General features: G+C 37.8%; 1 protein-coding gene across 3 annotated transcripts in view; it reads right to left on the minus strand.

Annotated features, from left to right (window-relative positions):
- TOX (thymocyte selection associated high mobility group box) overlaps positions 1–13754 on the minus strand; it is a 313539-nt gene that overhangs the window by 127985 nt on the left and 171800 nt on the right. For all 3 annotated transcript variants that reach the window (XM_045399104.3, XM_005563383.5, XM_065519253.2), the window contains one exon: positions 3846–4088. In XM_045399104.3, coding sequence (XP_045255039.2) covers positions 3846–4088 — 243 coding nt within the window. The remainder of the gene's footprint in view (positions 1–3845; positions 4089–13754) is intronic.

The raw sequence follows: 13754 nt of genomic DNA on the forward strand, positions 1-13754 counted from the left end.
TCCCAGGATGGCTTCTACTCATAGGAATTTTAAATTCACAGCAAAATCAATATTTAGAATCTGCAACTATTAGCTTTTATTAGTTGTTCTCATATTGACCTGGAAAGAAAACCTTGGAAGGGGCACTGTCATTTCTAGGTGGGCAACATTTACGCTCTTATATCTGTAGACACTATATTCCTGTCTAATGGGCACTGATGACATAAACTGTCCCTACACATAAACATATTTCAACAATTGGCAAATCAGCCCATAGCTCGGTTGTTAAATTTTGTGATCATATTAGCCATGAGAAAACTTGCTAGCAAAGAGTTTTAGTACGTTTTTACAAGGAAGTGTGATGAGCAAATTTAATATTCGAAGTTTCTTTCAAAGAAAATAATCCCTTCATGCTTTTAAAATATAAAATATGAAAAGACAAAATGTTGTTCATCTTTAGATCCATACATATTTGTGGATGCAAAAATGGCTTAATGGCACACCACACTGCTATAGTTCCTCGGCACCTCTTACCTACATCGGAATAACAGGCCCAAGGGGCTTTCCATAACCCCTGTCTCTTACCCCTGCTATCTACACAGGGTCCTATTGCCAGAAGGATTTTCCTACAACATTGCTTTCATAGTACTTTTGCCCTTGAGTAAAAAGCACCAGCGATTGCTTATAATCTGTCCTAACATGGCCAAGTTCTTTACTTTTTGAAGGTTTTCATCAAATCTCCCATTTCAAAATACCCAATCTGATTTTTGAACACTCTCCAACATGCCTTTTCTTTCCTCTTGGTTTATCCAAATCAAAGCCCACCTTCAAGCTGTGACTGTTGTCCTATCTTTTCTACTAAGTTTTATACCCAAACCAGAGTACAGTCATCTCTTTCGACTAAGAGTTCCTACTCAGTTCATGGCCAGTACATCTGAGTTGGGCACTTCTCTTAGTCTCTAATTGCCCCATGTTTCTAATTGTTTCATAACTATTTACGTTTTCACTGTCCAGAAGAACAGTAGCTAGGTCTTATCAATCATTTGAACCTTTTCAAACATTGAGACCATGGTAAGCCTTCAAAATATATACACTGAGGAATGGCATTCTAGTCACATGAGAGCTCAAAACAAGAACTGAAGAGGCTCTTTGTTTCTCATAGGAATTAATAGACAAAAGATAGCTCCTGATTCTTCCAACTTTATTAGATTTCTATTGCAACTTTATAGTGTGTCAGACTCTGGCTTCTGGAATCCAGCCAGAGATCCCCAAGCCTTGAGAAACAGAAACAATAAATGTAATCTCCAAATCATCTTTCTCTGAGACCATGCTGGCTTGGAAAAAATGGGCTTAATATAGACTTAATGCTAGAGTCAACATCATTAACTAGACTTATACTGTCTAACACAGTAGCTACTAGGTGAATGTGGCTACTTAAATGTAAAGTAATTAAAATAAAATAAAATGAAAAATTGGTCCCTCAGTCCTACCAGCTGCATTTAATAGCCAGTGACTACTGCTGTTGGACAGCACAGATCATAGAAGAACTCCATCATTACACCACATTCCACTGGGAAGTGCTGAACCTTACCCACAGTCTCACCAACACAGGTATTTGCTGGAGTCGCTTTTTGCTTGCAGCATTAAAGGCTAGGACCAGTGCTGTGAGGAGGCACAGTAGACGTGCAGCTCCAGAATGTAGCTTGAGGGGTATTGGAAAGACTTGCCACCCTATGAAAATCCTGAACAGGCTCACCTTCAAGAACTAGAATGGCAAATCAGAGCTTCATTCCTTTAGCTTAGGTCAAATAGGGGATTTGTTTCCCCTCTACCCTGCAAAATGTTGAAAGTTCCTAGGGAAACACCATGTTGAGGCAAAATTATCAAAGTCCAGTTTTTGACAGTGGGTTGGTGGGCAGACAGAATAAGGAAATTTTATGAACAGAAAGAAGCTCCCGATAGGGAAAGAGGAAGGGACAGTGGGAACAGAGCTGAAATGGCCTATCTTGTGGCTGTGTCTGAGCCCAGTCCCAAATGTGCCATTTGAGGATGGCATAACTGCCATGGGCAGCAAATCTGGAAAAAATCTCTGAGCCACAGTTACTGACACTGCATAAGCATTTCTTTAAGTGTGAGGTATCTTAAAGGTGTATTGAGATGGATGTAGAAATGCTAAGGAGGGTAAATTTGTTACTAGAAAGGAGGTAAATTTTATAAAGGAAAAAGTCTTGAACTATAAAACTGAATATCTCATTATCCTTCCTATGGCCCCAATCTCATTCCCACCATGGGGAACAAGCCTAGAGAACAAAACTGGCATTTTCCATGTATACTGACCGCCCCCTTCTTCTCCTTTCTAGGGAACAGGGGTCCCTACAGAGGCATGACCTGAATGCCTTCTTTGGCTCATGAATCGGGTCTGAAGGTTTAGTCCCAAAGAGAAGCAGGCAGGTGATTTTTCAAGGTGACTACACTGAAATACATTTTTCAGCTTTACACATTTAGCATGTTAAAAAAATCCATTTTCTATTTATGGAGTCATACTTAATACTCAAAGCTAAATCTATACAAGTGGAATATAATCTAAAAACCTGAGTGACGGTGTTGCCAATGAGTTCTCCCCTCTTGGCCGCCCAGATGGCTGCCAGATTTTAGAAAAATTCTATACACCATTGTGTATTACGCAGTAGGCTCTGGGTTTCATTCTTTAAAGAAACTACTTTGGAGTTTCTTTTGACTCTACTTTTATTCCACCCTTATGTTCATGATTAACAGAAAATTCCTCCTGTAAAATCACTCAAGTTAGAGATATATCCCCCAATGATTTAGAGAAGTGATAATATGAAATGTGTTTTTCAATCAGAAACACCATAATATTGGCAAGTTAATCAATTTATTCATTGTGAAAATGACAGTACTGTTCAGTGACTTATGAAAATGACAAGAGAGTTAGTTGAAATGTTAAGTGACTGAACAATGAAAACCAAAAAGTGCTAATTAAAAGTCACTGTTAACCTGGGAGGAGGGTTTTATGACATGGTCTAAAGCTCTCTCCTCGGCCATATACTACTGATTTTTTTTTCCACTATTGGGGTATAGACAGAGAAATTATTAAGTTTCAAAAGACATAAAAATCAGAAGGAAAGATTTTGTAATAAACCAGTGTTTCTCAAGTGTGGGATGCTTGTAAAAAATGCAAACCCCTGGAGCCCCTGGGTAGACCCTGAGAATTTGACTTTTTGCTAGTTTGCTGGTTGATACACATTCCTATTAAATTTGAAAAATTAAGGGGAATTCATAGTGTTGTCATTATAAATTGTTAAACAACAGGTCCAGTAGACTGAAACACTTTAATGGAGATACATTTTTTTCATCAGAATTATACCTCCAAAATAAAACTGAAAATTGTTTTCTTATTTTCCTATGGTATACATTTGTGGAACTTGAGAGCCGAAAATAGGAAGGAAAATCAAGGTTAACAGCAGCTCCAGTTGAGAAGATGTGGGGATCTCCCTTACGGGGAGGAATCCTCCACTGGATGAGAGGTGGCATCTTTCAAGGTGACTTTTTCTCTGAAAGCTGGTAAGCTGGTTTGACTCTATGACAACACATTCAGTGTCAAACAGTATTTAGTACTTTGGGTCATTAATATGAGTGACTGCACAAGTAATTAATTGATTTTGCCTTGACTTAAATATAAAACAGAACATTGCTTTAGAAATGTGTATGATTTCTAAAGAACTGTCTCCATAGCTAGAAACAGTTTCAGAATGCTATCATCACAACGCCAGGCCTTCGCATGAACTTGGTCCGTGTGCTTACGGTATCCCTCAGCCCCCACCACAAACAGGTAAGCAGATTCTTACCACAGAAATGGAGTTAGAAAGCAGTGTTCCATCCTGGCCCAGCATATTGGAGACAGTGATTTCAGGGAGGTCCATGTTTTGTGGATGAAATGGTAGCAGGCCATTATGGTTCATGGGGTGACACAGAGAATGGTAACCAGACTCAACTTCATTCAGGTGCACCAGCGAGTGGTCTGGGAGGGAAGGAGGAGTAATTGGTGGAATGTTGAAGTCTTCACTTTCCAGGCTTGGACCAGGGTAGGACTGTGAAAGACAAGAGTGACATTGTTGCAAATTATCATCTTCTTGCTCTTCATCATCATATCAAACACACTTGACCCTTTAGATATTATTACAAGCAGCGTATGGATTTGGCAAAGACGTTTCAAACTTTCAGATTATCCTGCTGCCATTTCATCATTATGCATGAAAGAAAATTGCCTCAAAGGCAGATCTACTTCTGGTATAAAGACTACTTCCATTAGGTGGTTTTATTTTTCCAAAAAGCTGAACTCAAACAGATTTCAAAGTTCCCATTAAAATTTTCCAGAGTTTTAATCTAGCTGAATACCTTTTTCATGGGAATTGTAGGGAAGGAAGGCAATTTATAAAATTAATGTTTGATCAAACATGTTTCACAGGGCTCCCTACTGCTCAGATCATGGGATGTAATAAAAATGAATTCCAGAAGTTCTGGGCAATTGCTTTTGGGTTTTGAAAGGCTACCTGCTCACAATTGACAAAAGAAAATGTCTTAGAAAAGAAGTGACTTAAGCATGCTGCATAAAAGTGTAGTTCCGCTGAAAGTTTGATATATGAAAAAAAGGCCATTAAGAGCTATTTTTATCATAAAGATTTTATCATCAAAATCAAAGTGAAGATTACTTTTATGATTTCCAATAAGATTTACTTGATTTCCCCCTAAGAGCTGAGCTGACAAATAATATTGCAATTATTTAAATTCAGTTCTGTCCATTTTGAAAGGCAAAAAATAGTACTAATATTATTATAATACTAATCCTGGAATAAAAGTCAGTCAGTAAAATTAGTAGCAGTTACATACATGGGTTTTTTTTTTTTCTTTTACAATCTAGCATTAAATAAAATAGAAAGGGAGGGAGGGGAGCAGGAAGGAAAGATTATATGAGGACACGCCTGTTTAAAATGGGATGTGGCAAATGTTGAAAAATATATGGAAGAAATAAAAAATAAAACATTGTTACCAATTAATATTAAATACACAGTGATATATAGCAGTCCTTCATAGAACAGGTGTCACAGTATGAAAGGAAACATTTCGGTCCAGATAATTCTTGCAAGCTTATCTTTCAAATTAAGAGCGAGCCTTCATAGTGTTTGGGTGTATGGGGAACAAGGATTCCCTTGTCTAACAGTCCGGCGCCTGCTCAAGTGTTCAAGATTTGAAATGAACAGGCAAGGGTGGGAGCCAAAGAAAGTAGTGTAAGGTATTCATTGGGTGTCCAGCCAACAAGCGTCATGCTCCTGTGTCCAAGTGCCTGGGGTTATTTTTTCCAGATGGCGTCTATTTGTCTAACAGAAAGAAAATCTTCAAGTTCCACTTTCTAAATGTTGTACAAGTTTTGATATATTTGTTTAGGTGCCATCAGAAGACAAGACTAAATGAAGAGCTACTTGGAACATCTGGAATTTAGACCTGGTCATAGAGCAGCACATGTAGGTTAGAAACAGGGGGTGTATGAAGGGAAAATTTGACTCTTATGCAGAAAATTTTCTTAAATATCTAAAGTTCTGCTAGAAAAAAAACCAGCTCTAAAAATTCAATCACGTATTATCAGATTCTCCTGTTAAAAATATGTATCTCACGTGAAAAATATGTATGTGCTGTGTCAAAATTACAAGTTTGATGAAATTCTCACTCATCTGATACGTTTTAGACTCTTAACAGATCTAAGCCATTGGTGCCTTGTACAAGTATGCATTTAAGCATAAAAGACGCCTAATGGGGAGGTGGGAGAGATGACTATTTTATATTAAAGCACTGTTCCAAGGTCTTTGACTATGTTGCCCCCTTTTAATCATTACAGTAATCCATTGTGTAGCTATCCAACTGTGTACCCCCAGTTTCCTGAAGATAAAAATTGAGACTCAGAAATGAAATAACTTGTCCAAGTTCACTCAGCTTGGAAAATATCAACTCAATATACATGAGGGATAAATATATCATAAAGGTGGCATTTTTATTGCTATGCTATTTATAAAGTAGTTTAATTGCTACTATCTTATTAGGTTGGATGGTACAAAATTGCCAACACCCAACTGTTTTTGATAAACAAAATTTCATAATTTAAGTAATAGTATTAGCATTAATATCAGGCCTTGCCTTTTTCAAATTCCACCCCGTTGCCCACCCACTGAAATTAAATATTTACTCTATATGAATACAGATTTCACAATTTGTCTCTTTGTCAACATGCAAATGCTGAAATTGTTGATATCTTTTAAGATGTTAATTAGTGCCTGTTTGAAACTCTCCTGGCGGGGCGCGGTGGCTCATGTCTATTAATCCTAGCACTTTGGGAGACTGAGGTGGGCAGATCACTTGAGGTCAGGAGTTTGAGACCAGCCTGGTCAACATGGTGAAACCCCATCTCTATTAAAAATACAAAAATTAGACAGGTGTGGTGGTGCATGCCTGTAGTCCCAGATACTTGGGAGGCTGAGGCAGGAGAATTGCTTGAACCTAGGAGGTGAAGGTTGTGGTAAGCTGAGAGCATGCCACGGCACTCCAGCCTGGGGTGACAGAGCAAGACTCTCTCAAAAAAAAAAAAAAAAAGAAAGAAACTCTCCTGAATAAGGCACAACTAATGCCAGCAATAAAGGAGAAAGATGTTTTTAATTTTAGGAATGCCATTAAATCTCCGAAAATACTAAGGGATATTCCACCTATAGTAGACCATCACTTTACATTCTAGAGTTTCTTCAGTAGTTAAATCTTAATTTGTGGTGTTTAAAAGAAGGTTTAATTGGTATCACTTTACATTCAGTGATAACAATTGTAATTGAATTAAGCTACATGGTTTCTTTTCATGTAATTACACATTAATGTATTTAATTCGGACAATTATATACCAAAACCACAGATTCCACAACTTAACTGGTAATAGGTAGTTATGTGGATCAAGAATTTTAACTACTAAGGTTACTTAGTAGTTTCTGTTCTTTATATTAGAAGTCATGATATACTTATTTGCCATGAGCCTATTACAGTGTAATTGATGCCATATAAAAGTATAGTGGTAATTGCACAAATGCCAAAATGTCCCAGAACGTACAACAAGTTCAATGCCAGGCTAATTACTTATTATTTTTAAATGTGGAAATGAATTTGCTAATTCTTCAACGTTGGTTTCTATGACATGAGAGCTTTATTTTGATTTTTAGAAACTTAATAAACATCCATTTAACTTAACAACAGTTTCAAAATTTAGACAATTTGCAGTTTTGGGGGACGTGATACAATAGAATATGATTCAATATTTTCCCTCTTCCCCATTAAGCTGCCTACCTGGAATTAGTGTTCAATGTTTGTTGAATGAATATATAAATGAATCACTAAGTGAATGTGTAGGTGCATGAATAAATGAATGCTAAAATGACTCTTTAAAGGCACAAAGTTTGTGAATATACACTGTTATTCCTGGGTTTGAGTAAATATCTTTTATTGTCAAGACGTTGCACAGGCCAGTTACCTACCTGGTATGTAACAATCTCACAGAATATCCGGAGGCCAAAAATATCCTGTTAGGGGAGTAGAGGCTTGAGCACCTTCAGGAAGGCTGGGCAGAGCAGTCTGTATCCCTGATATAGTTTGGATGCCTGTCCCCTCCAAATCTCATGTTGAAATTAATCCTCAGTGTTGGAGGTAGGGCCTGATGGCAGGTGTTTGGTCATGCCATTCATGAATGGCTTGGTGCCCTCCTCACCAACTAACGAGTGAGCTCTTGCTTGTTCACACAGATCCAATTGTTAAAAAGAGCCTGGTGCCTCCTCTCATCTCTCTTGCTCCTTCTCTCACCATGTGACACACCTGCTCCCCCTTCACCTTCCACCACCAGTAAAAGTTTCCTGAAGCCTCACCAGAAGCTGAGCAGATGCTGGTGCAATGCTTGTACAGCCTGCAGAACCGTGAGCCGCCTAAACATCTTTTTTTGTAAATTACCCAGTCTCAGGTATTCCTTTATAACAATGCAAAACTGACCAACATAATTCCTCTCTGACTGCTGCTTTGATCCCCTGAAGTGACTGGCACCTACTATCCTTTAGTGACACACAGATTTCAGAGGATTCGCAAAGGAGAGTTTGTGACCCCCCCGGCTGTCAGAAGCTGTGGAGCCTAACCCCCATGGCAGGCAGGACATCAGGGCCCTTTGGGCGACTGCTGGGGCACATGAAGGAAGTCACAGCAGCAGTTCTGATGCCCATGCCTGGCCAAGAGAGAAGGCCTGATTAGACCACAAGAAGGTATATGAGTGATGAGATCAGGGGCTGAATTGTCAGAGAAGGCTTATGTGAAGGCCATCCCTGGGTGATATAGGGGACCTGGTGCTCATGTCCACTTATTCCAGCAGGGTCCTTTTCTGACTTGGGCTCTATTTTTCTCCCTCAAGACACAGTGAGGCCTGGAATTTACAGATCATTCATTCTCCAACCCTCTTGGGAACAAAGATCACTTGGTCCTTTCCATGATGATTCCCAGATGCCCAGGAGACAACAGCACTACTTTAAAAAAAAAAAAAAAAATTAGAGGCTGCCAAGGAGTGAATCACATGTCCTTAGAAGTCCTACGAGGCTAGGTTCCAGTCTAGAATGCTGAGGGAGGCCAGGTATAGATTTTCAAAGGTGCTATCATCTTCTTCATCACATTTTATAGTGACATGTACCCATCCCAGTTCAGGGATTGGAACTTGAACAGCAGCATGACCATGCGAGCTCCCTCTTCCCCAACCAATGCTGAAAGTCAGCAATGACCATCTTACACAAATGGAGAAAAAGTATTTAAGGACTGCAGGGTGAAAATCAGGCCAACACTTTTAATTTTATCTTGAATCTTCACCATACTAAGTCAAGGTAAATTGGAAACATACTAGCATAGAAAGTGTTTTGTTCTAAACCAGAGCCAGTCTAAATGATACACATGATTCAAAGAACTCAAAATTATATTACTGTTAATTAACCAGATTCTCCCTGATCTTCAGTTACTCCCTGGTTCCAGACACAAGACAGTCACAAGGTGTTGCTGGTGCTGAGCTATGTAATAGGACTCCTGTGTTCCAGCGCAGGAGGCACTGTGCATCACTCTGTGTACAGGAAGCAGGATCCCAGTGCCACTGAATATAGGTTAGAATGGAGTGAACTACCATGAGGCGTGGCTAATTCTGGAAAATAGATGAACTTTTCAAGCCCACAAGGGGACTGTTGGGAGCATTAAAGTAGTAATTTCAAAATATTATCCACCTCAAGAGTATTTCTATGGTTCTATAATAGAGAGTCAATGACTATTTCAAGTCATTTTCTTAAAACCTTAAAATTTGGTAATTGCACATTTAGCTTATAAAGTGCTACATCTTTCTCTGATGAGAAGGAGACAGATGTTGGACTAGGTGAGAATACGCATGATTTCTTCAGTGACTGTTAAGATTGGCCACTGTGCGTGTTGCCAAGAATTGTGGCTTTGAAGCCCAATAGACAAGGTCTGCTTCCAGGTCCTTTAAACCATGTATTAATTTGGGTTCTGCAGCAAGCTTTAAAACCATGGGGTTCTTATAAGTATTAAAAACAAAAACATATGTAAAAAGCCTAATAATATGTTTGCCAGATACAAAGTTCTGGATAAACAACGGCTTTACATAGCTATGGTTACTGTTAAATGGATTTATACATCCCACGGGTTGGGTCATGTCCAAGAAAACAAACAACTGTAGACAGTACAGAAGATTTAGATCTATTCTCCACAATGTCATTATAAAGGAATTTCAGTATATTTGCCATTGATTAGGCTTCAGCCTCACAGTGGAGAAAAGTGTAACCCCATTCATACCTGATGTATTTATTTAATTGCTCCCCATAAATAACTAGGTTAAGGCTTCACCTTTATTCTAATGGAATTAAATTGCACTTTTTAGGTTAAGGAATAAAAAGATGGTGGGGAACAGGGTAGCAAAGGAAGTGGAAGGTGCCGAGAATTACTGCATGTGCAGAGGCCCAACAACTTTGCTCCTTCAGGGAGCTCTGCTGGCAGGCCTGCAGCCCTGGCTGATCGGGTTCTCACAGTTTGACTCCCACCAACCCAAGTAAAAGGCAAATGAATTTCTGAACCAGAAAGTCACTGTCTAAATTTGTACAAAAGCTATGATTTCTAACATACTGGCTGTGTCCTTAGAAAAGCGATCTTCCCTGGGCAATTCTTGGCAAGGAGGTCAAATTGCTAATTAGAGGCTCACTTTTGAGACTATTAACGGAATCAAGAGACTGAGGTTGGGAAATTAATAGGGAATCCTTCTGATTTGCTTTGGTTTGATCTGCTTGGATGCCTTTTCAGTCATTTGACTAACGCCAAAGTCCTTCCCTGAAGTCCAACCTTCCCAGCGTCCCATTTCAGTAGAAAAGGAAACTTCTCACCTGATTCTGACATACTCACATTCCTTTTTAATCATACTGCTTTTACATGTTCCATGATCTGAGTATCCTGTTTACATTATTTTCTCCTTCTGCAATCCACATTTCCTTTTGCTACAGCCTGTTCCTATATTCTTATTCTATATGATTACATCTGGAAATGGAATGTTAATCATGCTGATTTTTCTTTTGGCTACAGAGAATTCATGTTTTCATATGGCCCAGGCAGTGTTAATATATGCTAACCAGGAATAAATAATGGGAAATCTCTTTTAAACATTGCCTTTTCTTCTCTTTTCAAAATCTAGTTACTCTACCAGAGAGGCATTGTATTTGTGGGTTTCTGTCCACATATTGCAATCATTATACAGAACACTTTATCTTTGGTGACAAGAAGTCCCATAACTCAGAAGAATTCAAAAGATACCATCTCGTATGTATCTTTAAATTATGTGATGGATTCATGCAATCATGCATACACTAAAAATATGGCTATGGTTATAACTTTGTAAAATATGTTTCTCATATAGAACTTTATCTGAAAGATAAATAAATAGTACTGCCATCAAACATATACATAATGCACTAATTTTTAATCTGTAACATAATTCCTGAAACTTAAGGATAGAAGAATGCCAATGTTTAAACATGTTTCATCTTCTATTATTAAACATTCTTGTTGCATGATTCAGAGAACTGAAGGGAAAGCAAATTAAACTGAAAAGTTTATTAGAAAAATAATAAGCTTCCTCTGCACATTTTTAGAAGTAAAGATATTACATGTAATGGTGATTTTTCCTGAAAGAGTTTAAGCAGCATCAACGTAATCTCTGATTTCTTTTGAGAAGACCTTCAGGAGTAGGTATTTTTCAGATTCTTTTGTCTCTGCATGAACAAGGGTTGATAGCCTGAGACTATAATGTATTACTGTGGAAAGCTTCGGTCTGTTACATAAATCATCTTAACGCTCAGCAAGAATTGTCCAACAGTGCCATTGATGTGCTCAAGCCAATGATCCTGCAAACAATTTTTTTGTCTTTCTTCACGTGTTAGACAATGGCAATAAATCATCTTCATTTAAAAACACACAATGTACTAATTTTTCAAGCAACAGTTACCAAAATGGAATTTTTGGTAGAAAGTATGACATTTATTTGTGCTCATTAATTTTTTTAACTGGTGTTAAATAAAAAGCAATGAGTGCCTCATTTGTTACAGAAGCATTGTCATACACCTACTATGTGTAAGCATCCTGCAAAGCGTGATCTGAGATACAAAGAACTGAAAGACACAGCTTGTGAAAAACATCAAAAGATATCTCTCATTTTGTAAAGATTTAAAGAATCAGACTTATTTGTTAAATTGTGTAAGAAACATTGTCAAATTATAGGTGATACTAGATCTTCTTTTAGTTGCATTTATGGGTATTTGTTGGTGTACATGTTTCAAAAATCATATAAATTTATAGAAATTCAATGTGTTGTCAGTCATAAACCTGTTTATCTTAAAATGTTATATAAAATAAAAATAATTGAATATCTGTCAATTGTAAGCTTTCATCAGCTTTTTAACCATGCTATTCTAAGTTTTAGTTGTGTAGCATTATTGTTTTTTATTCTTCTCTAAAAACATTTACAATCAGATTCATAAGAAAGACTCCAAGTTCTCTTAAATACAAATTTCAGATAATTTTAAGATCCATAGGCTACATAAAATTTCTAGAACTCTAATAAAGAATTTGAAGGAGTCATGAAATGACTCAGAGATCTAGCAGAACAAAAGTTGATTATATGAGATTGAATAAATGATCAAGATCAGGTTTTTATACTTTTATTTAAAATATTATTGGTCCTTTACTCAAATGTTTTGTCTTCTAGATTTAAGAAAATTTTCTCTCTTAAGCTATATGTAATTTACAGCAATTTGGTATAGTATAATTTTATAACAAAGATAAAAGTATTTTATTACGTTACTTGATTCCTCCAGAATTCAAAAACTGTGAGTGTTCTTATGGTGATATGGTTATTTGCATAAGTCCAATAAAAATCTCTCTATACTAGGAAAAAAAGAGACACAGTTTGTTATAAAGATAGTGAATTAGTAGAGAGAAACGGGAACTTAGGCTCTTAATAAAGAACAGTATATTTGAAGTGTCAAACTAAGTGATATCAGAGTGTAAACAAAAAGAATTACTTGAACCTGGGATGATCAAGGGATTGCTATAAGGAGATTTACACTGATATCAGGGCCTAAAGATCAGACACTTCTGCCAAGATGCAATAAGTGATCAGGGGAGGACCACAAAAACTGACAAATGAGCAAGCCCAGGCTAATGTCCAGGTAACAGCAGGCAGGTTCAACAGCAAGGTCAGGCCTTCAACCTCTAAGATAATGTCAAGGGCAAGATTGGTCCCACCAATCAAAGCAAACTTCAGTCTACTGGGCTTAATGCAGGCCTATTCTGGAACTGGGGAGTAAGGTAAAGTTTCACTTATGAAAAACCAGTGTGCAAAGCCTGAATGACACCAGAAAACAAGGTCAACTTGAACCTGCCCCAGACAATGTCTGACACTGGCTCTTCCTGGGGCCTGGGCTGGGGGACCCTGAGGTCAGGGTTTGCCAGCTGAGGCTTTGAGGATTCAGGGGGTACTGGGATCCTGGGCTAAGCACCTGAAGCAGATCAGGTGAGGGTGGGGCAGGTAGCCTAATATTCTCTGTCTCTCTCTCCACATACCTCCAGGAAAGTCCTTAGTGTTTACCTGTAGGGCTTTCTCCTGCCGTAATTCATTAATGATACCAGAATGGGGAAGAGATTTGTCTTCTCTCATTATTGCTTGGGGGTCTACATAAGTCTCCAAGCAGTATTTTTAGGGGATATTTTCATACCAGGCATCGTGCGTAGTTGTCATAAATGAGGACCTCTCCTTTGGCTAAAAAAATCCCCAAGCTTCTGGAAAACAAATAATGTACTCCCCCTCCAAACCACAAACAAATCATTAGAGAGACCAGATTCAAGTGAAAGGAACCAGTTCTGAAAGTCAGTCAGGACATGTTTTTTAGTGCTAGGTCATCATTCCATATTCAATGTTAAAAGGGGTAACTGAAGTATTTAATTTCATCATTCAGCACATAATTTTATATACAATGCAATCTATATTTTTTAATCATCTAGACTTTTTCAATTCTCATATTGAGTTCATACATTCTGAGATTCAGTTCCATATTTTTTGGCTTTATTTTTTAAATAACCCATGTTAACTAGTTTAAAAAAAT

Source organism: Macaca fascicularis, chromosome 8, assembly GCF_037993035.2.
Source record: "Macaca fascicularis isolate 582-1 chromosome 8, T2T-MFA8v1.1".
Classification (NCBI taxonomy): domain Eukaryota; kingdom Metazoa; phylum Chordata; class Mammalia; order Primates; family Cercopithecidae; genus Macaca; species Macaca fascicularis.